At 42.5% G+C, this 27,354-nt stretch overlaps 2 protein-coding genes across 5 annotated transcripts in view; one reads left to right on the forward strand and one right to left on the reverse strand.

The window, feature by feature from the left end:
* Nucleotides 1-27,354, reverse strand: part of CCDC83 (coiled-coil domain containing 83) — a 131,303-nt gene that overhangs the window by 16,014 nt on the left and 87,935 nt on the right. The window contains exons 1-4 of one of the 4 annotated variants that reach the window (XM_072993544.2): nt 16,088-16,111; nt 4,954-5,042; nt 1,921-2,057; nt 801-885 (exon numbers count right to left, since the gene is read on the reverse strand). In XM_072993544.2, coding sequence (XP_072849645.2) covers nt 801-885; nt 1,921-2,030 — 195 coding nt within the window. In that variant the 5' untranslated portion in view covers nt 2,031-2,057; nt 4,954-5,042; nt 16,088-16,111. Of the gene's footprint in view, nt 1-800; nt 886-1,920; nt 2,058-2,575; nt 2,673-4,406; nt 4,549-4,953; nt 5,043-16,087; nt 16,112-27,354 lie in introns of those variants that run through there. The other 3 variants (XM_072993545.2, XM_020809433.3, XM_078390181.1) reach the window with 3 other exon arrangements.
* The window catches only part of SYTL2 (synaptotagmin like 2), a 94,937-nt gene continuing 83,622 nt past the window's right edge, over nt 16,040-27,354 (forward strand). The window contains exon 1 of the mRNA XM_072993531.2: nt 16,040-16,171. The gene's annotated coding sequence lies outside the window, so the exon portion shown is untranslated. The remainder of the gene's footprint in view (nt 16,172-27,354) is intronic.

Here is a 27,354-nt window from a genome sequence, read left to right on the forward strand (position 1 = left end):
GGCTGGGGGCACCTGGTCACCCCCAATAGTCTTCCCTTCTCCTCTCTCCTGTGGAGAGCTGTATGGATTGTGCCCAAAGAGAGGAGAAACGAAGAGACAGCGCTGAAGGCCAGTGAGGAGGGTGAGGGCCCACAAAACAAGTCCTAACATCACCTACCATGCAATATTTTTAAGCAGGGCCCCTGTTTCTACATGTGTTGGAGGGGAGCCAACTTTGGTTCAATCCCAGCTATCACACATACTGAAATTGAACCAAAACAGAGCGATCTTAACTGCACCAAAAAATAACACCCAAAAACAGTAGCCCCTGAAATAGAGTGAGAAAGGTGCTGATAGGAGTGCTCTGGGGACTGGATGGTTCATGGCAGCACTTATATCATCCGGTTGTCAGCCAAAGGAATGAACCAGCCCATCCTGCACAGACCAAGCGGGACAATGGTAACGTGTTCTGCATGGAGGACTTGGAACAGCGTCTAGTGTGGTTGAGAAGGCCAATTCGAGAGTGACAGTCCCTTCCACACTGAAGACAAATACAATCTGTCCCCTGTCCAGCTCCCTGGTTTTGCTGGTTTCAGGACTGCCTCTTTGCCTCAGCCTGCTGGACAAGGGTCCCTTCGAATTGGGAGAGGCCATGATGGACCGCCTGCTTCCAGCCCGAACACTCGGCCTGTGCTCCAGGCATATGCTCTTAGCACTTTAGGAATTCCCTCTTATAATTATAAACTAACTGTAGCATCCATTAACCCTCAGCTCTGGACCTTCCCTAAACCAAAGAGAAGTTAAAAAAAAATTCTGCTTACTCTTTCTTTGTTTCTGTCATTTTTCACTTCCAGTTGCTTTATCTCACGCAGAAGCTCATCAATTACTTCTTCTTTTATCTGAATTCTGAAGATCATTTAAAGACAGAGAATAGTTTACCAAGAGAAACTATACTCAGTCCTTCAAAGGAACAGCAGATTTGAAAATATGATTCTGTTTACCTCTTTATTTATTTTTTATCCTACTCTCCAGATAATAATTACTCTCAATTAGCACATCAATAGATAAAGGAACATAAGTCATTCCATCAGGGAGGCTTTACGAAACTGACAAATGGACGTGAGGAGGAGGATATTTCAAGGGCTATTTAATATGCTGCCGGTAAATTCATTATCCAAGTGTAGACCTTTATGCAGAACTGTCTTCATATAAAAGGGGCATATCCACAGAACAAGAGAACCTTACATATGCAGAAGCACAAAACCACCTTTTTAAAAAATCAAGAAGAGAAACGATCCCCACATTGCCACATGTCATAAAGAACAGTTCAGTGAGGATTAAGCATAGTGCCTTGGCATGGAATTCTGACTGTGGAGAGTAGGGCAAACGGAAAATGGATGGGAGTGGAATATCTCAGAGAAGGGCATAGTTGGTCATCTAGAACTTGGAAAAAGATCACATCAAAGGACAGGTCCCGCTTCAGGAACAGAAGGCTAAAAAAGCCATTAGACCTAACACAGTTCTGCGTCCATCTGTATCTAATCCGGTTTATTAATTTATGCCTAGAATCCTATTAGTTTATGCATAAGGTTTGAGTTGCTTGTCATGGCTAATTGCAACTAACTGATGAGGTACGAGCACACATTTCAACTGCCTGCCAGTCACATGCCTGATTGCACAGCCTAGATATTCTCCAGCACCTCATTGATTAGCCACGCAATTAGCTGTGACAAATTACACCAACGTTAAATGAACACCAATAGGATCGTAGCCAGTTTGTCACTATACTGAGTGACATGATGAAATCTCTAGTCGGTTTTCATTAACAATGGGATAGAGGAGAAGTGTTGTGGGCAAAAAAATGATCATAGGACAGAAGAGCCCGCAGACTGCCAGAGAGTCCTACAACGAGATTCTGAATTTACTTTATGTCATACATACTGATAAGCTAACAGAGCTTCTGGAAAATAAGTGCGAGGGTCCTTGGACTGCGAGGATCCCTTTTTCTTCTTCTTCTCCTTCTTATCTTTCTTCTTCTTTTCTTTCGCCATGGTTTATATTTTTGTCGAGTGAAAGACCTAGAAGCAAACACAGAGATCACTCATCTTCTACTGAATGATCCATTTAAAATATTTCTGTCCTGCCTTTCTAAGACACACCAGGGCAGTACACAAAAACATCAGAAATTAACAACAATCTTGTAAAAATATAATGAAACGATAAAAGAATATTACAAACAATTTAATGTAAAACAGTATACATATGGAATGGTAATACCAAGAGATTTATTTTCCCAAACCAATAAGTGCAACTACAATTGTTCAGGCTTTAGTATTTTTTAAATAGATATAATGAATCTTAATCTGTGGGATTGAGAATTAAACTCACTGCCATTTATTTTTATGCTCCTTTGCTCTGTTATGAGGGACATGGTGGCGCTGCGGGCTAAACTGCAGAAGCCTGTGCTGCAGGGTCAGAAGACCAGCAGTCGTAAGAGCGAATCCACACGACAGAGTGAGCTCCCGTCGCTTGTCCCAGCTCCCGCCAACCTAGCAGTTCGAAAGCATGCAAATGCAAGTAGATAAATAGGAAACACCTCGGTGGGAAGGTAACAGCGTTCCGTGTCTAAGTCGCACTGCTCATGTGACCACGGAAGATTGTCTTCGGACAAACGCTGGCTCTATGGCTTGGAAACGGGGATGAGCACCGCCCCCTAGAGTCGAACACGAGTGGACAAAAATTGTCAAGGGGAACCTTTACCTTGCTCTGTTATCCAATTACTAAAGACATTTTGAAAAAAAATACTATTAAAGATAGCTTTTCCTGAAATATCTCTTTTCTGTTTATTAAATTGCCAAAATACCTTACACTTTTTCTAAAAGAGAAATAGCCACATCCATTTCGCCTGTTTTTCTTATACAAATGCCTCCTAGTGGCCAAATGTTTTAATAAATTAAAATATGTTTTGGATGTGTGGGTGCCGAGAGCCCTCAAAACTTGGCAAAACTACCCCTCGTCTTCTCAGTAACACAAATGGGGTTGAGAAAAAAACAAAACAAAACAAAATAGAACAGGAGTGTCAGAGTGCCATTATGTGAGATAGCACATACTCAGTGGACCCATTTTGATCAGCTGTTGGGACAAAGAACACAGAACATTAGAGGTGAGGCACAGAGTACAGTATCTTAAAAGGAATGGCCATGAACGCATAACACTGTCAATTTTGTTGTAACCATTTGGACAAGTGGTTTGAAATGGCAGCCAAATAATCAACTGATTCAAATACAGAATTAGTTGACAAGACAGGAATAAAATTCAGCATCTGGCCCATCTAAAAACTAGCACAGTCATAAAACAATACTCTTTATTGTTTAATGTCCCTGTGTGAACAAAAATAGTTAAAGCCAGTACTTAACCCTTCCAAAACAAAAAAAAAACAAAAACAGAAATACCAAAAAAAATCAATCTTCATAGCCAAGAAATCAACCCTGTAGGTACGAGTTTTGCTTACTTACAGCTTCCATTGTGGGAAGTACTGCCAAAATTGTGTTACTTTTTATGCATGGAAATCTAACAGATTTTAATCATGAATGCTTAAGAACAGCTGGAATTTACTTATGTAAGGTAAAGTTAAAGTTTATTATAGTCACTGGCCATTAAAACCATTAAAATATACATTAAAATGCACAATAAAATGATATCACAATAGACAAGGTTGTACATCTGATAAGCTATGTAGACTGTAACCAGCTGTATATCCTATACCATATCTCTAGTATTTCCTATTCTATCCTTATTATTTGGGCAGTTATCCCTTAGTTTTATTTCAGGTGGTAAACAAAATGAGTCTTATTATACTCATGTTAAATAGCTTGTTTTCAAGAAACCTTGATAAACTTTCTGGCACTTAGTGTAGTTGACACAAAATCAGTTATGTTTTCCAGCCTTCTAGTTCTGAAAGCCCTTTTTTTTAAAAAGTAGAGTCTGCTTCTGACCAAGCGGACAGAATTTCGGTAGACAAAATACGTATTTAAATGATCTGAGTTTGTTACCTGAGGTGAGAAAAGCCAGATCAGAGGAAAACCAAAGTCCTTCTCCATTTTTACAGGGTCCACAAAAGTCTAAGAACTCTGCCTGCCAATTTCAAGGTATCATTTCCCTTCAAAATTTAATTATACGGATTTATTTGGTCTTTTGGGACCCAAATCTGGGCAGTGTTTTGTCTTCAATTATTTTAGAGGCAAACAAAGTAGATTTGTTGGTTTGTGTTTTTTTGTTTTTGCAAAAAATTCCAACCTTTTAATTAATCCAACCTTTAGTTCGCTCGGTTTCAAAAAATGTCCTTTTCCACCAATATGGTCCCAATCTTAATATCATCCCTACTTCTCCCTTCCTGGGGACCCCATTGGGGGATAACAGCATCTTACCAAAGCCTTGTCCTGTTTTGGATATGGGGATGAGAACCAACTACCAGTGGCTGCCTTCTGGTCAGTTCCAGCTGCACATTCTCCCAGTTACTATGGTAACAACACCAAGATGGCCGACCATAAACAAACTGCCCATTTCCCTGAACAGTTGATCCTTCCTATTTTCCTTCCCTCTATGAATAAAAAAAATGTTGCACTAAACAAGCTTTCGTGAGGGATGATCTCCCTCTTGTGTCTTAGTTTGGGAACTACTGCAACTTCATGAACAAAATAAAAGGCAAATCTTTGTTCATCGCAGGCGCACTTAGGCAGAAGAGCTCTTAGAATCACTGTTAGGATGAAATATAAATATATATTATAGGGTTGTTTACTAACAAATAAAAAAGGTTTTTGATTATATATGTATATAATCTGAATTTTTATTTATTTTAGTTGGGAAATGCATTTAAAGCAGCTTATGAGGAGCAAAAGTCTTACAACAATCAGTTGATCAAATGTAAACACACAGTAAAAGCCAGAGCAAAGGATGATCAGAGCACTTTCTTACCGGCTGTAGTCTTGCCAATAATGTAGACAAAGATTTTATTTGGTTGGAGAGAAGGAAGAGGTTGAAATTCCGTTGGTACATGTCAAGCCCTGATGGAAGATAGGAGCAAGAACGGGTTGTTACAGTTTTAAGTGGCAGGCTAATCAATTTCCTTTTGAGATGTTGAAGGAAGTATTAAATAAAATGTGACAAATTTTAACATTTATAATAGCCCTTGGTTGTCAGATATTAATTTATTTTATTCCCCTGGTTAAACTATCACAAAAACAGCTTCCTAAAAAGTCAATCTCCAAAACTAATTTTTCTGCATAAACAGAAATTGATCCTCACTGTTAATCAGCTAATTAAACCAAGTGAAGTGTACATGCTAAGCCTGTGATTAATGAGAATATAATTCCTGCATTTTCAGTGCCCATAAGAAGAGGACTGACATCCAGGCTGGTGGTCTTACTCTGTCTTAGCACAGGAGAAACCAGAAGGCTTGTAGCACTTGTAAGACTAATTCGCTTTTATTTTTCATAAGTTTTTGTGTGTCCAAGCACAGAACACATAAAAATATATGAAAAATAAAAAGTGTTTAGTCTTAGAGATGCTCCAAGACTGTTGGTATCTCTTGTGCTTATCAAGGCTTTGGGCTATATTCTTCCCTCCAAGTATGCCTATTTATCTTTCAAGACAGTTGGGAAAGGGGAATTGGGAGGAAAGCCAGCAGAATCTTTCCTTCCAAGCAACTGGACGTCTTTCTTATTAGGTTGAAACGTTTCACTACTCATCCAAGTAGCTTCTTCAGTCTGAGGGGAGTTGGCAGGAGATCCCTCAGACTGAAGAAAGAAGTCCAGTTGTCAGCTGGACTTCCAGTTGGCAACTGGCTCAACTTCCAGGTAGCCTCACTTGGATGACAGAGAATCTTCACAGATACTTTCTTTCCAAGGGCAAGAAAGCCAACCGAGCGACCACGGAACAAACATGGCAGCTGTGAGACCAAGGGCCAAAGCTGCATACTACAATAAAACACTTTTTAAGTGCACATTTTTATCATAGAATTACAGTATAATGAAGTTGGAATGGGGCATATAAGGCCATTGAGTCCTGCATAATGCAGGAATTCAAAATCAAAGTATATGTGACAGATGGTTGACTAATTTTCCCATGAATGCTTCTAGCATTGGAGTACTAACTACCTCTTGAGGTAACTGGGTTCGTTGTTGCACTGATCACACACTTAGAAAGTTTTTCCTGACATTCGACTGAAATCTAGCTTCCTCTGCTATGTGTCTTGCACTCTGGGATGATTGAGAACAGATCCTGCCCCTCCTATGTTTGACCATCTTTCAAGTCTTTGAGGAGTGCTACCCTGTTTCCCTGAAAATAAGACCTAACCTGAAAATAAACCCTAGTATGATATTTCAGGATGCTCATAACATAAGCCCTACCCCCAAAATAAGCCCTAGTTAAGCAAAACCCCGCCCTCCACCATTGTGCAGCAACCAGAAGATGACATGACAATAAAACAAATCCCTTAAAAAAGCCCTAATGCATTTTTGGAGCAAAAATTAATATAAGAACCTGTCTTAATTTTGGGGAAACGTGGCACAGTATTAAAGCTCCCCTGCACTCTTCTTTTCTCATGGTTAACCTGCCAAGCTCTCTCAGTCTTTCCTCATAGAGCTTAGTTTCCAGTCCCCTGATCATCCTTGGTGCTCTCCTCTGAACGCCTTTCAGCTTATCTGCATATTTCTTAAAATGTGATATCCATAATGAGGTGTTGAATAGACCAGTGAATAGACCAGTGCTGAATCCTTCTCACATGTAGTATTACTGAGCCACGAATTCTCTCTCCCATCGTATAACTGTGCCTTTGGTTCCCCCCCCCCAGGTGTAGAATTTTGCATTGATGCCTGTTAAATGTCATTCTGTGGTTTTCAGCCCAGTGCTTGAGTCTATCAAGATCTTTCTGAATTTTGTTTCTGTTTTCCAGGGTACTAGCTATTCCAACCAATTTTGTGTCATCTGCCAACTTGGGAAGTATTCCCTGCAACTCCCCATCCAAATCATGAATAAAAATGTCGAAGAGCACCGAACCCAATTATCAATTGATAATTACTGAAATTTCATCACATGGGGTGTCTGAGGGAATTGCCACACGAGGCAAAATAACTTGGTAGGCTATGGGTACTATGCCCCTTGATTTTGGTGAGAGGGAGGCTGCTTTGCCTCAGACAGCAACATTCTTTGATTTGGCCCTGTTTAGCCCTCTCCTCCCCTACCCTGCTGTTATAGACGTTGCCATGTGAAGCAGCCTCAAGGTGTTCTTCTGCATCAAGGTGATTCAGAACAACACTTTATAGATCGATATCCCTTCTATAACCCAAAACATGGTCCCCCCATAACCTCCACATAGACCTCAAAAATTGTTAAGACACACTTCAATGCATAGAAACTAAAACACAGACAACAATAGATCAATAAAACTAGGTTTCAGTAGTTTGTGAAAAGGAATCTAGATGGAATAGAGTGCATATTTGTGTGCCCCAAAGCAGTCTCAAGCAATTTTTTAAATGCTTTATTATCATTCTCCTTGGTTCGGCAAAAAATAGCAGAGATTCTAGGTGACACAATCTGAGTCATTCATTAAACTGTCTGTTACTTTTTTTTCATCATGCTTTGCAGGTTGACCGGTGCTACCACATTCTCTACAAGGATCCCCTCCTACAACATCAATATTTGCCAAAGGTGAATAGCACTTTGCTAAAGAAGGAGTACTCTTGTTGACACTGCTCACTTTCTAATAGCTGTGGGATCTTGTGGAAAAGGCAAGCGAGCGCTTTTATGCTGGATCTCATTGTCACTTACTTGACGTATGCTGCAGTTGAGATAGGTAGGCAGGCAGCTGAGTGATTTGGGACTCACTCCAGCTAACCTGAAGCTTTTATTTGGTCCCTAATCCCATGAAAAACAATCATCCTAATCCACTTGTATATGATTATTGAGCTAGATCAATGATTCCCATCCTTGGCTCCCCCAGATGTTCTTGGGACTAAAACTCCCAGAAGCCTTCACCACTAGGTGTTCTGGCCAGAATTTCTGGGAGCTGTAGTGGAAGACTGGAGGCCCTGGCCTGCTCTGGTCCATGGGGTCATGAAGAGTTGGACATGACTTAACGACTAAACAACAACATCCCCACCGTAGAACCTCTGAATATAAGCTGGGATGTGACTATTCAATATTAACAGCAGAGCAACCCCTTTCCTTTCTATTTCACATACACAATCCAGCAGTACTGGCAATGGGGCTGAATCCTCCCACATGCCGGAGGGAAAGGCACTAGTTAAGGAAGTACAGGACAGGCTGTGTGGGACACTCTGCTCTTTCTTCCATGTGAGAGGAATAGCAGAGGGGCTCAACAGCAATGGCTAAGAGACCACTGCTGTTGCCTCTCAGCATCTGCTGTTGTCTCACTGTGCCTAATGGTAGGGCCGGTCCTGACCCATGCACATCGACACCCAGTTTGTGTGGAACAACAGTGAAGCTTTACAAGATGGGCTCTGCCTGAAACGAATGGGTGGGTTAGAGTTGTTTACATCATTATCTGCAATGCACAGAGCCCCCCAACAGATAAAACATGAGAAAAAGTTTCTTATCACATCACAAATGAGAGAACCACAACGCCATGGCTGGGTTTGTCACCTCTTAACCAGGTGAAAGATGGATTGGATTTAGCTTGGCAAACAGATGACTCAGAACAAATTGGTTCAAGACACCTGGTTACAACATTTATTGACCAAAGCATGAGGCACCAGATATAACATACAACTCATGAAGGAGGAAGAGAACTGGAAAATGGACAGATTTGGGGGCTTAAAATAACCACTTCAATTTTTAAGCTGATTACAGACCCCAATGCTTGGCCTCTCAGCTTTCCATATTAGAAGAAGCAGAAAAACTTCTGGTTTATTTTCTGATTTATTTCTCTTAATGTGAAAGCGAACGTATTTACTTTTGTTTTGGTCCATTTAACTTTAATTGCATATGATCAGTATTATTATTGAGGTAAGCTGCTTAACTTCACTGTATGAAAGTAAACAGTTTTATAAGGTACATCCGCCAAGCAATGGGAATGGATAGACAGAATGAGAGTTCTATGCGAGCCCTCACATTTCTGGCAAGTTGGTTAGAATAAACTTCACTGAATTTTAGTTACCAGGAAGCTCCAATATTCCAATACATATGCCATAAAAGAAATTTGTTTGTGCAGGACTGGCCAGCCCTAAGTTGCACCTCAAAGAAATAAAATATTGCAAGAATATCATATTTCTAAAGGTACTCTTATCAGGATCCATCCATTCCTCTACAATAGTCCCTATATTCGTGGCTTCTCTCAGTCTCTGAATTTTGAACGGTAGGACGGAGATCTTCTGAAATTAAGGACAATTAGAGACTGAATAGATAGCTCGGTAGTTTAGTTTTCTGGTTGTGGAGCCAGAGATTGAGCATTTGACTGACCTCTTGTGAGCAGAACCAGCCTGGGTGGCCTTGGGCAAGCTGCACAGTCCCAGGGCACCCCCACAAGAAGGGAATGGTGAACCACTTCTGCGTGTTCTCAATCTAGAAACCCCTGAAAAGGGTCACCCATACATCAGAATTGATTTGATGGCACATTATTAGAAAATGAATACCTTAAATAGGTTGTGCATTGAAGGCAAAATAAGTATGGGAAGCCTGTAAGAGCTGAGGCTTAAAAAATCCTCCCAAACTTTCTCTGTCTACCTGTGCTCTTAAGCTTTCTTTCTGACCAAGATATGGTCTTTTTTTAAAAAAAAGAGTTTGCCATTCATATGCTGATGTCATAGCATAGGGATGAGAAATGTGTAGTCTTCCAGATACTGACAAACTAATGTTTTCAGTACCCCTCACCTTTTATCTGTATAGCTAGGGAAGATGGAAACTGACATCTAATAATATCTGTAAGGCCAAAAGCTTCCGCCGTGCTCTGCCATAGAGTCTGAACACATGCTTGAGAACTAAACGAAGAGTTGGGAGCTGTCCAATTGCGCTCCCCCCTGACAGTACAATTCCACTGTGAACAAAATCACGAGCACCACAGTGTGCCCGGTTTTCCAGCACACCTTCTGGGATTTTTATGGTAGCCGTGGCAGAAGCTTCAGCAGTGCCACGTACTTATGTGTTAGAACAAGACAGCTGGAAAAAAGTACCATTTTTTTCTGTGTATAAGATTATACTTTTGACTAATATTTTTAGACTAAAAGTTGAGGGTTGTATTATACACGGAGGTAAGGTGAGGCAAGTACAAAAACAAGTGGAGGGGAAAGCAGGGATCAAATTGTTCCTGCAGGGCTTTGATCCCTGCTTTCCCTTCCACTTGCTAATCCTTAGCAAAAGGAAAGCAGGGATCAAAGCGCTGCAGGATCACTTTGATTCCTGCTTTCCTCTATGCTTGCTAAGTCCCATGGGGCTTAGCAAAAGGAGGGGGAAAGGATCAAAGCAATCCCATGGCTGTATAAGGGGGAAAGGGATCAAAACAATCGTGCAGTTGCAGGATTGCTTCGATCCCTTTCCCCCTCCTTTTGCTAAGACCTGCGGGGCTTAGCATGAAGGGAGAAAGCAGGGATCAAAGTGATCCTGCAGCACTTTGATCCCTTCACCCCTACACTTGCTAAGCCCCACTTAGATTTCTTGATTTTGGGTTAGAAAAGTGAGGGGCGTTTTATACATAGGGGCATCTTATACACAGAAAAATACTGTATCTGTAAACATACACTGGCCGTTGTGGTAACAAATTTAGCCATTTCACATTCTTCTTCTTAAGGCTCCTTCTTCATTTTGGGGTGGAATCACAGATCTAGAAGTGACCGCTTTAAGTGCTGTTTTCAAAACTGTCCCATTGCTCAGTTTATCTGAGGCACTGCCACCATATAAACCGCAGCAGAAAAAAATCCACAGCATCCAGAAATGGGGAAAAAAATTCGCACCACAGAAAACAAAGAAGGAAAGTGTCATATGGTACATTTCTACTCTTAAAGGCAAGAAAAAAACAGCAACCCAACCCCAATTTTATATGGGTTTATGTGGATTAAGTTTTTATTACCACTATTATTTGACAATCTTATTGTTTCTGAAATGTTATAAGCACTATGCAGGTAATAAAAGAGCAAAAAGTCCTTGTGTATAGACTCAAAACATAACAGACAGGAAGTAGCAAATTATCTAGCAGGTCCCATCAAGATAAAGCTGCTGCATTCCTCTCAGCTAGGCTGAGATCAGGTTTTATTCAAATCTTCCAGCCGCTGTCATCACTTATGATTAGGCAGTAAACTTCAACTAGAATATAGAAGAATGCAAATTAAAATAAAGATTCCTTAAATACTAGGTAAGATTAATAGGTTTACGATACCATAAAAGAGGTCTTATAAATACAGTACATGTTTTATAAGTACAGAGAATCTAATTACTCTATAAGGAGAGAAAATATACCAAAATAGTCTATTAGCAAGGTGCTTGCTCCTCTCTTACTAGGTTTCCTATATGTGGCATAATGACAAGTTCTGAAAACTGAAAACTGTCAGGTAATCTGCACTGCAATTTTTGTACCTTTACCATGGCTAAAGAATAAGTCTTACAAATTGGCTGTTGTTCTAGGTCCCTCCCCCCCAAGAATGGGTTTCCCAGATTGTCACTACAATCTGTACCTCTTGATGATTACTTTCTGTCTCAGGTGTCTTTCTTGATATACAATAAGGTCCATATATTCATCATCTGGTGTTCTCATCACTACTCCACCCTTAGAGTTGTGCCTTATGAGGTGAAATTGTGGTTTTCTAAACCACTTTCTTCATTTGGCGAAGACTAGCCTTTGGTGAACATGTATATTGAGAGGGAAAACTTCATAAACACAACACCTTATGGATTTATGAATAGCACCTTGTAATATAGAAGGCCTGTCTTTTTTATATACAGAGTGAAATAGCAACTGCTTCTCCTTTTTGAGTAGTTACGGTTTTCTTAGCTAGAACTGGAGAGGACAAGCTGGTCTTCTTTGGACATTGAGTAAGGTGTTATGTGTCTCTTGACTGTTTACTTATTTATGATTTTTTAAATTTTTTCTCAATAAAAAGATGTTTGGTTTCCCATCATTTATGTTTGTGTTCCTAGCTTCCAAAAAAAAAAAAAAATCCAGGAAACAAAAGAACAAAAAAAGGATAATTTAGAGATGATTATGCCTTTTGAGTAAATGTTTTGAGATGCTGACACTATCAAAGCCTGTGTTTCATTTCAGCTGGTCCATGACTCTAATGACACACTATGCAGTGGCTTGTGGGATTCTGCTATAGTATTTACACCCAAGCTTCTATGGTTGTGGAAGATTTTATTTCCATTGGAATGCATTAAATGGATATCAATGCATTCCAACAGGGAAACGCTTTTCGCTAGACGATGTTTTCACAAGACAGCGATTTCAATGGAATGGATTAACATCGTCTAGCGAGGCACCACTGTATATATATCTTTCCTGCATTTCTTAATAGTTTCTTCCACTTTTTTCTGATTTAAATAAAACTGGGAAAGAACAGCCAGAGTAATTCCATTGCCTGCCTTTTGAAAGCACGTGCCTTCTATGATGCTCCATCCCACTTTGACAAGGAAGAGCATGCCAGAATTCCACAGTGTGGCCCCATCTGCCACCTGCCACCTTGATTCTCGTAATAATAATTTTAGAACTGCAGAGCTGGAAGAGTCCAGCCCTTGCCAAGGAGGCACTGCGGGGGATCGAACTCCCAACACAGCCAGAGACCTAAGCCACAGCCGTTCTCACCATCTCAAGACAGCCATTACAGTACAGTTTATGGGCATCCTCTGTCCAGAGAAATTTTTTTAAAATGCTTCAGGACTGGAGAAACTTAACTGCCAGCCATTTCTTATCTCTTCACTAACAATGTCCTCACGTGGTCAAAACCATCACATATATGTCCTATCTACAAACTCTGTCTTTCCGCTCCATAACACTAGCATGACCACATTCCACCGTCCCATGATGATGGCATTAACTAGCTAGAGAAAGAAATGCAGGAGATCTCGTCTAAAACAAATAGAAATTAACTAGACTCTTTGTTCTTAAATGCACTTATTAAGAAGTTTTGCTCTTTGGCACTTTGCTGTGATGGACCGCCTAGAAAATGTAGGCCAGCTGCCAACGCATATAAAATAAAATGCTAAAAGCCAGAGCTCAGGAAGGAAACACAAGAGTCAGACACGACTAAACGAAACAACAACATATGTGAAGTGGGCTGCCAACTTTTTCTCTGTCAAGTCTCCTGTGCTTTTAACAGCTGCATGGGAGAAAACCCAATTATAGCATGCGAGCTATTCCATATACCCAGATTATTCAAAAACTCTGCAAAAAGGTCATACATCTGGATGTTCATACTTCACCAGAGAGTTGGCTACCTCTGCATATGAAATGCTGTTCCTGACATCATAGGAAGGAATGACAGTTGAACTGATGGTGTTCTCTTTCTGTGTTCTCTTTCTTCTTCACAAGCAGAACCAGCCGTGGGTTAGGAAACTATTTACAAATTATGCATTTTATCAGTCAGGGAACAACATCACCCAGTGATGAAGAATGCAGTCCCATGAGATTTCTGCCAGCCCTAAAAGTAATTATTTATTCATTTATACATACCCTGCCCATCTAGACCGAAGTCTACTCTGGGTGGCTAACAATAATTGATAAAAGTAAAAACAATATAATAAAATAAAGACAAGAGTAATAATATAATTCAAGACGGCAAAAGTAATCAGGAGAGGACAGGAGGAAAAGCCTTCCTAAAGAGTCAGGTATTAAGTTTGCACTTAAAAACACACAACGAGGGAGCCAGACAAATTTCTGGGGGGAGATTGTTCCAGAGGCAAGGGGCCACTGCCGAAAAGGCCCAGTTTCTTGTTCTTTCTCTCTGGGCCTCCCTCGGGGTCAAGCCCCTCAGCAATTCCTTCTTGGCGAGAACAAGTGATTAAAGACAAACAATTCCTTGAATCAGTGACAGAAGTATATATATATACGACCTGAAGTAATTCTGTTGTGTCTTATTTTAATGGGCTAATTAAATAATGAGCAGTTCTAATAGGAGACTCAGTGCCAACAAAAATAGAGCAGGAGCAGAGAGATTAAGAGCCGAAACCAACTAGGATCCTTGGGTAACCATGACGGAGACAGAAGTATTGTACATGGAGGTATGTTCTATGTTTGGCTGGCATACTTAGAAGTTGCTGTTGCTTAGTCGTTAAGTCGTGTCCGACTCTTCGTGACCCCATGGACCAGAGCACGCCAGGCCCTCCTGTCTTCCACCGCCTCCCGGAGTTTGGTCAAATTCATTATTTTGAATCATGAATACTTAGAAGAGTGACTAACAAAAATTTCAGCAAAAATATTTCAGCTTCTGCTTTCCTCTGTTCCTCTGATCAGTTATGGCAGTTATAGAACCTAGAGGACCGGTTATTCCAAATAAATGGTGAATGATGTCATGTGTTAAGTTGGTCTCTTCCCTTTTATCCTTCCAACAGCAGTTGAACACCCACATTTTCAGGTAGGCTTTTAATAATTATGGCTAAATCCCAGGATGCTGTGTGTGTGTTTTTGTTGCTGTTGGTTTTTGCTTGCTTTCCAAAGCTTGTTCTTAAAGTTTTAAATGCTTTTAATTACTTAATGGGTTTTTAATTATCATTGTAGCTTTTTAATCTGTAATGTGTTATGGTTTTAGGGCTACTCGTTTTGACACGGTGAGGCGCTTTGGGTCCCCTCCCCTCCCCGGGAGAAAGGCGGCTTACGAATGATACAACCTAAATACTGTAAGTAAATAAATAAAAGTGTTGTCTTCTGGGCCATAAGGAATTGAGGTAGCCAGTCTGTCAATCCAAAAGTACTTCCCCCTTTTCTGACGTGTTTGGACTTTGTGGTCTCTCAAAAACAAGTCAGAAAGGCTTGTCTTTAAGAAACAAAACAAAAGAGAAAGGCAGGACTAAACAGAATAGAAATAGAGTAATAGGAAATGGGGTGACGAACTAACCAGTGTAAGGGGACTGAACGTGGTCACAGTGTGAGCAGACAACGCTGAGTGTCTAATGCAGTGGTGTCGAACTGTGGCCCTCCAGATGTTCTTGGACTTCAACTCCCAGAAGCCTTCACCACCACCTCTGCTGGCCAGGATTTCTGGGAGTTGAAGGCCAAGAACATCTGGAGGGCCACAGTTCAACACCACTGGTCTAATGGATGGGAAACAGGAATTTGAACAAGTAAATAAGACCCTGATGCTGGGAAAGTGGGAAGGCAGGAGGAAAAGGAGACGACAGAGGATGAGATAGTTGGACTGTGTCATCGAAGTGACCAACATGAATCTGACCCAACTCTGGGAGGCAGTGGAAGACATTGAGGGCCTGGCGTGCTCTGGTCCCTGGGGTCACGAAGAGTCAGACACGACTAAATGACTAAACAACAACAAATAAAAATATTTATTTATTTATTTATTTTATTTATATCCCGCCTATCTGGTCGGTTAAGATACAAATACAAAATACAAATGCTTCCCTTGAAAACTACAGTGAAAGAACCTGCAGGTTGAGCTAGTTGTTGTTATTATCTGCCCCCAAGTCGCCCTGGCCCTCCTGAAGCAGCGATCTTCAAAATGCCCTGTCCTCAACGGTCCCGCTCCGCTCTTGCAAACTGAAGCCCGTGGCTTCCTTTCAGGAGGAGTCGATCCCTCTCACAGTTCTCCCTCTTTTCCTGCCGCTTTCCACTTTTCCCAGCCTTATTGTCTTCTCCAGAGAATCCTGACTTCTCAGCGATGCGCCCCAAAGGAGGACCGCCTCGGCTTCAACATTTCCGCCTCCAGAGAAAGCTGAGGCTGGGATGGACCTCGGACACACACACACCCCTTGTGGGGGGGTACCCCTAAACGTGGGATCCTGAGGCAGCACAGAGGAAAGGCGGGAGAAAAAAGGGGGGGTTGGGAGAGGGAGGGGGGAAAGGAAAAGCCCGGCGGGGAACCCTTTCGAGCCCGGCTGCCTTCCTATTGGCGCGGAGCGGAACCGGCGCGGAGCCCGGAGGGGCGGCCAGGGCGCGCACCTTGGGCGTTCCTCCCCTCCAGGCGCTTGTAGGGCGGCGGCTGCGAAGGGGCGGCGGGGGCAGAGGAGGCTCAGGCGCCCGAAGGTAACGTCGCGTCTCCTTTCCTCAAGCTTGAAGCGCCTCCCGACCTTTGGGGCGCGGGAGCGGAGGAGCAGGCAGGCAGGCAGGCAAGCAAGCGGTAGGGGCTGCCGGGGCTTCCTTTTCGGGCTTTCTCTCTCTCTCTCTCTCTCTCTCTCTCTCCTCTTCGCCCGGACCGGCTCCAGGCGGGCAGGAGACGGCGAAGGGCGCGGAGCAGCCTCACCCTCGTCAGCCCTCAGGGAGCGTCCAGGTGTGTTCCGCAAAGGGCGCGGTGGTGGTAGGGTGGAAGCGGCGGGCTCCTTCGGGAAAAGGGGGACCCCCCGGCCAGCCCGCGAGATTGCAGGTTCGAATCTTTGCCCTGTCCTCTTGGGAACGTTTTGTGCCTCTGGCGATCTGGAGGGGAGGGCGGGCTTCAAGATCTTTGCGCGCCTCTCATAAAACGAACCGCAGGCGGTTCTGTTCTAACGTGATTCCGTGGAGACCTGAGGAGGGCGGTTCATGGAGGGACTTTTTGGAGCGAGTTCACCGGGCAGGGTCGCCCCAAAGCGACTGCTTGGCCCCGAACCACAGGCGCCAGAATTTTCCCTTTTGAATGTTCCTCGCCTGCCTTTCCTACCTGGAAGGGTTCCTGCTCAAGAGGGATTATCTTCACAGCAGCCCTGTGAGGTAGGTTGGAAGGTGCTGATTGGTCCGCGTGTGGAGTCCGGGGGCATCTCCACAAATCGAAGGACTCGAATCCAGTCCTTTCCCAAGACTCTTCTATATACAGTATATATATATATATTCTATACACACACACACACACACACACACACACACACACACACACACACACGTCTGTTTTGCTACTGCCTGGAGGGTGTTGCTGAGGATTTTATGGCTGGTGGAAAATAAATGTGCAATTTGGGTTCTGTTTCTTTTAGCGTAGTGGTTTCGGTCTCTCGTTGTGGAGCCAGAGGTTGCCAGTTCAATTCCCCACTGGGCCTTCCTGTGAACCTGGGTGGCCTTGGGCCAGCTGCAGAGTCCAAGGGAAGCCTCCAGAAGAAGGGAATGGCAGACCACTTCCCAGTCTTCTCTCCCTGGGAAACCCTGAAAAAGGGTCCCCGTAAGTCAGAATTGACTTGAAGGCACACAATTCTTCTTTTGCATTTCAAAAACAGACGAGGCAGATGAGATGATGGTTGCCTTTTGCCCCCTCTGGTAAAACATGGACATAAATTTGCTCTTTACATTTTATTCTGGATTAATTAGCCAGCAATGATTGTGACTGTGGCAGAGAATTACACACTGCTTGAAGTATGAATGTAGCAGTAATGAGTTTTATATGCTTTGATGGACGTCCTCCTTGTTTTGGGGATGAAAGCCCCTGTTTACTTAAAATTCCCTAACTACTAAAGTGTTTTGTATCTTGGGATTCCTTCACAAGTGTCTGATTATAACAGAAGGAGGAAGATTACTTTGGTCTTCTACGTGTTTTACTATGTTTGAGCCTTGGCATGTGTTGCCTGAAAGTCAACCCCGTTGAGTTCAAGTACTTCTATGTAAGTGTGCATATGACATTTTCTTCAGCCTATATTATTATCTATTAACTTTGCATTCTAGGCCAGGGTGGACAATTGTTGCCCTCCAGATGTTTTAAACCATGGTCACTGGCTCTCCTGGTTTGTGCTGTTGGAAGTTGCAACATCTGGAGGGCAACACACTTTTAATATTAAATTACCACTGGTGAAAGGATGTAGAGAGGGCAAGTCATCAGATGGAGGCAGGTCACTTGACATCAGAGAGGGTTTTGGGGTAGGTAAGTGGTGAGGAGAGTGAAACTGAGATGGTTTGCATCTAACTATGGTAGCTTCCTAAGGCTTCTAGATCCTTTATTTATTTAAAGTGTTTTGCCCTGCCTTTCTCTTCAAAAAGGACCCAAGGTGACTTATATTATTGCAATATTTGAAGCTAACCACTGTGACTACATGGCAACATGCATGCATGCATGCATGCATAAATAAATAAATAAATAAATGAATAAATAAAAGAGGATCAGACAAAGATCATGCTAAAAAACTGTAAACAAAAGCAATACATACCAACTCACTTTCAAAGCAGTAAGGTGCAACCCCACTTAGGCAGCCAGTCACTCATGGAAAGCTTGCCTGAAGACAGAGGTCTTCATCTGTTTGTGGGTGGATAGCAAGAATGGGGCTGGGCTAGCCTCCTGTGGGGGGGAGTTCCAAAGTCTGGGAGCAGCAGCAGCAGAAAAGCTCTCTACCCTTATCCTCGCCAACCTTGAACCCAAAGTTATGTGGTGTCCTTTGGGCTCCTTTTCAGCATTAAACTTCCGTAGGGTCGCATCTTTCATGCAGAACAAAACGAAACAGAACTTGTCTTACAGTAAAGAAATGGTGACAACGTTGGAGAGAAGAGGAAGCAGATTGGTACTAATTCAGGTGAAATGCTTGCCTTTTATAAATGAAGGCAGGCCAGTGAATAAGCAAGAGGTGCATTGTTATGGTGCAATTTTCTGCACTGCATATTTCATTGGTGATTTCATCTGATGGGAAGGAACTTAAGGAAACAAGGAGGGGAAATTATTATTTTTTTCTGGAAGGATCTGGATGGATTCAGGTACACTCTCGAGCACCCTCAGTAGTACGTGAATGGTAGAGATGCGAGTAATGAGGTACTTTCTTATTCTTGCTGTATTTAGAAATTGGGTCTTTTCAGGGTTTTTTTGGAGACCTGTGGGGAAGCCCATATACTCCTTGATGAGGGACTCTGGGCTCCATCAGCCTCATCAGCTAGCATGACTGTGGATCATGCATCACGGAGTCTAGTCCAGTAATACTTGTGGTGTTAATGACACCTTGAGGAACACAGGTAGGGCTGGAATTCAGCAGTACGCCATAGTGGTTTTCCAGATTTCATCCAAAGGAGATAGTCTGATATATTGTCGTCTTTTCCCCCCTTTCTTTCAAAGCTTATGTACAGCCCGGATGATTGGCTGGGAGGAAATCCACCCTCTTCTTTATTAATGATGTCTTGTCTCTCTCTCCTTTACATAGCTCACTAGTCTTGTATCTGGGAAACATGTTCCCTGTTTTCCCTGTACTTGCAGATGTTTCACTTTTTCAGTGACTGGCTTGAATTAAAGAAAAAGAGAGATAATCTACAGAATTAAAAACTCTGAATACTAGTGTATACACAGGAAAGTGTGGTTGACCACAGCTTTTTGGGGTCTTGTTTCTCATGCTTTTAAACACCCCCACCATCATCATAGGCATCCTTCAGTCTCGAGAGACTATGGTAACATGCTCTGAATCGTGAAGTGTCCTCTCCAGAGCATGAAGCCCGGGTATGGTAATATGAAGGATAGGCTGTTACCCAAGCAGCAGATCCCCCCTCTCCACATAGCTGAAATGGTCCAATGGAAAGGCAAGAGCCAATACAACTGGTTCCAGCAACGTCGCAGGAGTTGGCAGAACGACTCCAGCTCCGGATTTTGCCTCGAGGTTAACTCCTGAAGCCTTTTCAATGAGTGGATATAGCCACAAGGCAGTGGAGGTTTGAAATCGGAGTTTTCCTTCTCCTAGATGGGCTGCCTTCCATGGCTGACGAGCCCCACCTACCCGGCCTGCTCTTTAATAATGTGGACGTATGATCTGACCCTTAAAACTTTCCTGCCTCCCAGGCTTATGCAAATCTAATTGAATTTCCTATTTACCATATTAAGGCCAGAGATAGAATTTGAGAACGGCGCGCGGTCCTGGGACACGCTCTTTTAAAGCAGAAAGTCCCACCCCCTAGGCCCCACCCCCAGGCCATGTGGTGAGGAGACAAAAAGAAACCCCACCAATATTCAATTTTTAAGACTAGAAGTGGACTTATGGCCCCTTGTAGGTTTTCTCTTTGCTTGGTGTTTGCATTTTTGGAAATCCCCATGGCCCCAGAGGATCCCTGGGGCAGAAAATTGCCCCTAAATCCACCTGAGTTGCCCGCCTATCTTACCTGGCTGCTATTTGCCTTCAAATGTGTCTTTTCATACAGAATTATCTCCATGTGCCCGGCAGCTTGATTCAAGAGCTTTCCAGTCTTGATTCAGGGTTTGTATGTTTGTCTTTTTGAGATCTGCTACTCTGCATGGTTGGGAAAAGATACTTTAACATGTTTTGCTCTTTTTGGAATTGTTTGTTTATTTTGCTAGCCAACGTCTTATGTTTTTTCTTGTTGGAAAAGAAAGGGGGATTAGAGAGCAGACTTTGAGCCTAATATGTTTAAAGTTAAATCTTCCAGGAGCTGCTGTTGCTGATATTCATGGTCAAGAACAGCACAGAGACAGTTAAACAAAGAGAAAGCAAGTGGAGTTTGGCCAACAGAAAGACAGACAAGTTGAATGTTTTGTCACTTAGATCTTAGAATGGCAGAGCTGGAAGGGATCCTGTAGATCATCCAGTCCAGCCCCTGTTTTAATGAATTGCATGCTTCTGAATACTGCTGTTGATATGATGTGCTCTCAATACAATTCTGACTTGATTCTGACCTATACATCAATGATCCTCAAAAGGCCTGTTGTTAACAGCCTTGCTCAGGTCTTGCAAACTAAAGGCTGTGAATTCCTTGATTGAGTCAGGCCATCTCATGTTTGGCCCTCCTCTTTTCCTGCTGTCTTCAGCTTTTCCCAACATGATTGTCTTTCCCCGTGTGTTGTGTCTTTTTCATGATACGTCCAAAGATTGAACTTCTCTTTTTAGGCTAAGTGTTGCTTTGGAACACTTGGGAAGGTCCTTTGAGCAATGAGGGCATTTCATGCAAGAATCATGGTTTTGACTTCCATAGTGGTACCAAAGAATGATGGTCTTTCGGCTCCTTTTGGTTGTTCAGAAAAAACGGTAAAAGAGGAAATGAAAATGATTCTTTGCTTCTGGAGCCCATCTGAAAGAGAGAAATATGCATCTCACTTTCAGTCCTGGAAGCCCATAACTTGCGCTTCCTGTCTTGCCACCTCTTTTGATGAGATAAGTTCTTGCACTGTCTGTGTGTTTTGTGCATTGATTGCCTGCCGGTTGCAAGGGTGTATCCCTGCATAGAGGTGCTTGGGAGATATTTGCACAGCTAGTGATGTGGCAGTGTTTGTGTCCCTCTTGGGAACTCTTCCACCTGCCATCTATGCAGGTCACATGCCTTCATGTTCTGAGAAACGTAACATTCCAATAAAAGTTATCTCCTTTTACCTGTTTCAAAGGCCCTATTAAAAAAATCCAAACAATTGGTGCTGTTTGCATCATATTCTAGTAAAAGTACGGATGTCGAAAGCAACAATACCAGAAATTCTTCAGAGGGCATGATCTAGCTAGGGTGACAAGCTTCATTTTAGCCTTCTGGCAATGAGCTGAAAGATTAATCTGTTTTTCTGATTGTTTTCGTGGCTGTTCTTATCTCTCTCGTCTCTTTCTCCTCTTTCTAGTACATGGGAATCTTGGTCCTTTTTAAAAGCATGGGCGTGGAGAGAGCTTTTCCTGCATTGGACTGTGGCACAACTAACATTTGTAGAAAGAAAGGGGACGTTAACCAAGAAACCAGTCATAAAAATGAAATCAAGAGAGTCCATTGTTCCCCGGCTCCTGTTAGGTTTTTGGCAATTAGAGCAGAAATCTATCTGCCTTCTGTTCCACTGAGGCAATCATGCCTTGGTTTGTTTCTGACATGCAATGTCGCCCCAGGGGCTAAAGTTCCATATTCTGTAGGCAAAAGTATGAAATTGCATACACTACAGCTTGGTTTTATGTGAGTGGCATGGTGTGTACACGATGATCCAAGCCTCAGGCAAACTGGGTAGTGAAATAAATAGTGTTCTTCTTCTATGGGTGTAATTTTCCCCCCAGAATCAACAGTTGCTCATGCTGTTTTTTCTTTTTATTGACTTAAAATGTTTCAAAAGTGCACTTCATTAACAAAATTGGGAGGTTGTTCATTTATTAAGAAAAGTGCTAATACAAAGGTGTACCCTGTTTCCTCAAAAATAAGACCTAACCTGAAAATAAGCCCCAGTATGACTTTTCAAGATGCTCGTAATATAAACCCTACCCCCCAAAATAAGCCCCAGTTAAGTGAAACCCTGCCCTCCACCATTGTGCGGCAACCAGAAGATGACATGACGGTATTTGAATAAATGTAGATGGTTGTACATGGAAAAAAAATCCCCTGAAAATAATCCCTAATGCGTTTTTTGGAGCAAAAATCAATATAAGACCCTGTCTTATTCTCAGGGAAACACAGTGCTTTATTTTTAGTTTATTTAAAATAACACCCTCCTTTCTCCTTAAAAAGGATCCAGGGCGGCTTACATCATTGAAATACGATATTTAAAGGTAAAAGCAATGAATATATAATTAAAGACAGTATTTGAAGCTAAATATGACAAGTATAGAAATATTAAAACGGAGCAAACCAATGCCACTCTGAGAAATGGGGAACGCAAGCAGTACTGAAAACACAATCAAAGTTGTGATGCAGAACAATCCATCTAAAAAGATCACATTCAGGCAGCCAATCGCTGGGGGTGGGGGGAAGAGAAAGGTCTTCACTTCCTTGAAGGACAGCGAAGATGAAGCCAGCCTAGCCTCCTCCAGAATAAAATCCAAAAATTGCACTTAGATATAACAACCAGAGAGGACTCCCTGGAAAAGACCTTAATGCTGGGAAAGTGTGAAGGCAAGACGAGAAGGGGATGACAGAGGATGAGATGGTTGGACAGTGTCACCGAAGCAACCAACATGAATCTGACCCAACTCCAGGAGGCAGTGGAAGACAGGAGGGCCTGGCGTGCTCTGGTCCATAGGGTCACGAAGAGTCAGACACGACTAAACGACTAAACGAAACGAAACGATAACAATCAATACATTCTTGTGTTCTCGAAGGCTTTCACAGCCGGGATCCGATGGTTGTTGTGGGTTTTTCAGGCTTTTTGGGCGTGTTCTGAAGTTTGCTTTTCCTAACGTTTCGCCAGTCTCTGTGGCCGACATCTTCAGAGGACTGAACTCTGTCCATGCTCCGTTGCTGTTTGTTGGATAGCTGAGTATTTTGTAGCCGTGGGAACAGTTTTTGTCCTTTTTTGGCGATAGGGCGTGTTTTTGTTGTGTATGTATTGTTGTGATAAGGGGGAGAGATTATCTGTCACTGTGGTTGATGGGTGTCTTTAGCTGGTCTTTTGTGTGCAATGATCCCTGGTCCTTGTGGCTGGGTAGAGTTCGTTGACCTTTTGCAGGCTGTATTTTTCAGTGCTGGGAGCCAGGCGTTGTTGAGTTTTAGACTCTCTTCTTTTTTTTATAATCAATACATTATTGATTAAATATTATGATCCTTTTAAGAGCTGCTGGGAAATTTGTAATAAGGTTCGTGCCTACCGGTCTTTACCAGGGATGGAATTGCAAAAGGCAAGTGCCATCGTTCTTTTTGCTGTCCCTGTGCAGGTGACAGAAAAGGAAGCCTTGATCTGCAGACTTCAGTGAGCGGACGGGTTAATAACTAGAAGAGGCAGTCCTTCAGGTGGCTAGAACCAAGTTCTTAAGGGCCATATAAGTCAATAATTTCATTTATTCCATTTATATCCTACCTTTCTTCCAGAACTGTGACAAAAGGCAGCTTATTAAGTCACAGAAAACTAGTAAAAATAAAAGCAGCACTTTGGCCAATATACAATTGGATTTGAATGTGGCAAGTTTAATTACTTCTTAGCATATGCAGCTCTTTATAAAAAGTCATAGGATCGTCGTAGGTTTGGAAGGGACCTTGGAGGTCTTCTAGTCCAACCCCCTGCCCAAGGCAGGAGACCTCGTAGCATTCCGGGCAGATGGCTGTCCAGTCTTTTCTTGAAAACCTCCAGCAATGGGGCACCCACAACATCAGGAGGAAAGCTGTTCCACTGCTTAATGATTCTCACCGTCAGGAAATTCCTCCTTATTTCCAGGTTGGATCTCCATCTGATGGGTTTCCACCCATTGGTTCTTGTCCTACTCTCAGGCGCAATGGAGAATAAATTGATGCCCTCTTCCCTGTGGCAACCCTTCAGATCTTAGAAGACTGCTATCGTGTCTCCCCTAGGTCTTCTCTTCGTTAAGCTAAACATACCTCATTTTTTAAGTCCTTCTTCATAGGATTTAGCCTCCAGTCCCCTGTCAGGTCATCGGTCCATGTATATAAGCATAGTCTTTCATGTTTGGCTGGGGGCTCTTTCCAAGAGTCTTTCTGGCAGTGGTTCTTCTCATCTTGAACCTCATGTATTGGTGGGAACTGCATTTCTTGGAGGAAAGATGAATAACAGGCTCACAGAAAGAAACCTAAATGCTGAGTCTTGAGGACCTGGCTGCTGGACCGAAGGGTCAGGAGGTCAGTTCCTCACTGCCCATTTGGGAAAAGTGCCAGCCTGTGTGGCTGTGGGTAAAAAGTGCTGTCCCAGGGTGTCCCCAGAAGAACCAACAGGTAAATTGGTGCTTTATACATTAAAAAAGCCTGGGAAGGATAGTCATAAAATGGAATTGGCTTGACATTGCCCTGTTATTGCTGCCGCCGCTGTTGAGTATAGTGCAGTCCAAAGGGAAAGACAATGTCAACATGGTACTAATCAAAGAAGCCACTTGCCGTTGGGTTAGGTCTTCCTGGCAATAAATAAATGGCTGTGGCTTGTTTGAAGGATGCAGCCCCTCCTGCACTGAAATCTGGTATGTGCAATGAGATCAGGAATGTCCTGTGCTTGTGGAAATCTGCCTACAATCCCACCAGGCATAAAATGTAGTTCCTCTATTCTTTCTTCATTTGGATGTAGGATCCAAATCTGGGAGGGCAATAGTGAGCAACCCCAAAAAATCCAGGAGCCATTCCCTACCACTCTCAACTGTCTTTGTGGAACAAACATTCACTAGAAATTAGACAGGCCTTCTCCCTCCAGATTTTTAGAAGACTATTGAAGACAGACCTTTTTAAGGAGGCCTTTGGCAACATTTTGGGTTCATGTGTGAGACCTGTAATTGTGGTTATTGATTATTTTCAGTATTCTAGTTCTTATGCCCTTAACTAATTGATCAGCAAGGGTGACCACCTCTATAAAAATTTAATTTTCATCAGTTTGCTGGTCTGGAGTATTCAGGTGTGTGTTAATACAATGCTAAGGAGGAAATCCATCAGCAGTTATCATAGAGAAGAAATTGTTGCCACCCATAAATCTGGGAAGGGTTATAAGCCCATTTACAAACAATTTAGTCCAACATTCTACAGTGAGGGAAATTATTCACAAGTTGAAAACATTCAAGACCTTTGCCAATCTTCCCAGTAGTGGACATCCAAGCAAATTCACCCCAAGGCCAGACTGTACAATGCTCAGAGAAATTGCATAAACCCCAAAAGTTACGTCTCAGATTCTACAGGCCTCAGTTAGTATGTGAAATGTTAAAGTTTATGGCAGTACAATTAGAAAAAGACTGAACAAATATGGTTTATTTGGATGGGTTGTCAGGAGAAAGCCTCTTCGCTCTAAAAAAAGAACATGACATCATGGCTTAGGTTTGCTTAGGTTGCATCTGGGCAAACCACAAGACTTTTGGAACATTGTCCTTTGGACTGACGAGACAAAAGTGGAGATGTTTGGCCATGATGCACAGTGCCATGTATGGCAAAAAACAAAACAAAACAGTATATCAGCACAAATACTTCATATCAGCTGTCAAGCATTGAGGTTGTATTTACTAATTTTCAGACCTGCTAAAGACCAGGTGATTTTTATTATGTCTTGATATGTAAAAACATAACATTCAAAGAGGGTATACTTTCTTTTTCATATGACTATACATACAACTTTCAGATCCATCAAGGACTCTAGCAGCTACTACAGGTTTCTTTAGAATACAGGTTTGAGGACTGGAATATGGTGTGAGCACACTGTGCCCACGTTTTAGAGGGAAATCATACGCCACCCCCAGAAACTTCTGGAGGTGCAGTTCTTCCTTTTTAAAAAAATTATGAGGGGACAGGGGTTGCAAAAATGTCTGTCAGAGGAGGGGCGTGTGATTTTAACTCCTGAAATAGGGGATAGATTGCGGAGTCAAATTTCATTGATCGATGTAATTCCGTTCCTGATCTCATTGCACGTGAGAGATCTGACTGTGCTGATCCCACTGCTTGCAGAAGTGAAAAGCGGGTGCCAAACATGTGATCTGAACAAGACTAGGATGACATTATCCAGATGACCAGATTGTAAGCCACTATTTAGGTGTGGTGCAGAGCGGTACCTAATCAAAACTCTGACTGCCACTTAAGCCAATGAGACGAGGGTGACCTTGTGAGATCTGTCTGTTCATCCAGGAGCCCCACCAACTGGGCTATTTTATCATGCCTGTGGCAAACCCAGGCCTTCAAGGCTCAGGTGACGGAGTGCTTGAACAATGCAAGAAACTTTGTTTCTCAGACCTGTAATTAAGACCCGTAGGACTTGATTCGGTGGAAGGAGTTCACTTTTTGCAAGACTGGAGTTAATCTACTTATTTTAGGGCTGAGAAACTTGACTCATTGGCACCAAATCATTTTAATGAGCTTCCTTAGCTAATCAGATACGTCTGCTTCATTGTAAGCTGTTTAAGCAATATGTTCTCCAGCTTCCAAAAGCTGATGCTTTTCCAAGCGCTCCCTCTAATTTTTCTAGATGTTTTAGAGCACTGGTTCTTAACCTTGAGTTACTCAGGAGTTTTGGACTGCAACTCCCAGAAGCCTTCACCACCAACTGTGCTGGCTGGGGTTTCTGGGAGTTGCAGTTCAAAAACATACGAGTAACAAAGGTTAAGAACCTAGGTTTTAGAGGATTGATGGCTGGTGCCATTAGTTTAGTAGCTTGTTCAGTCCTGCAAATTGTCGTCCAGACCAGTGGCTCCTAACCTTGGGTAACCCAGCTGTTCTCAGACTTCTTCATTCCTTCAACGAGGAGTCATCTGGCTGCACCCAGACATGGTAACTTGCTCTGTTGGATTTTACCCTTTCATAAAATAAGTGTAATAATGAGTGTATGTTTTAAAAATGGGTTTTGATTATTTCCCAATTGCACCAAAGGTAGTAAAAGAAAGAAAAAGTCTAAGAGAGGGATAGTTCTTCCTTTTCCTGTAGGCTCATCATCATCATCATCATCATCATCATCATCATCATCATCATCATCATCA

The sequence above is a fragment of the Pogona vitticeps genome, chromosome 3, assembly GCF_051106095.1.
Source record: "Pogona vitticeps strain Pit_001003342236 chromosome 3, PviZW2.1, whole genome shotgun sequence".
NCBI lineage: Eukaryota > Metazoa > Chordata > Lepidosauria > Squamata > Agamidae > Pogona > Pogona vitticeps.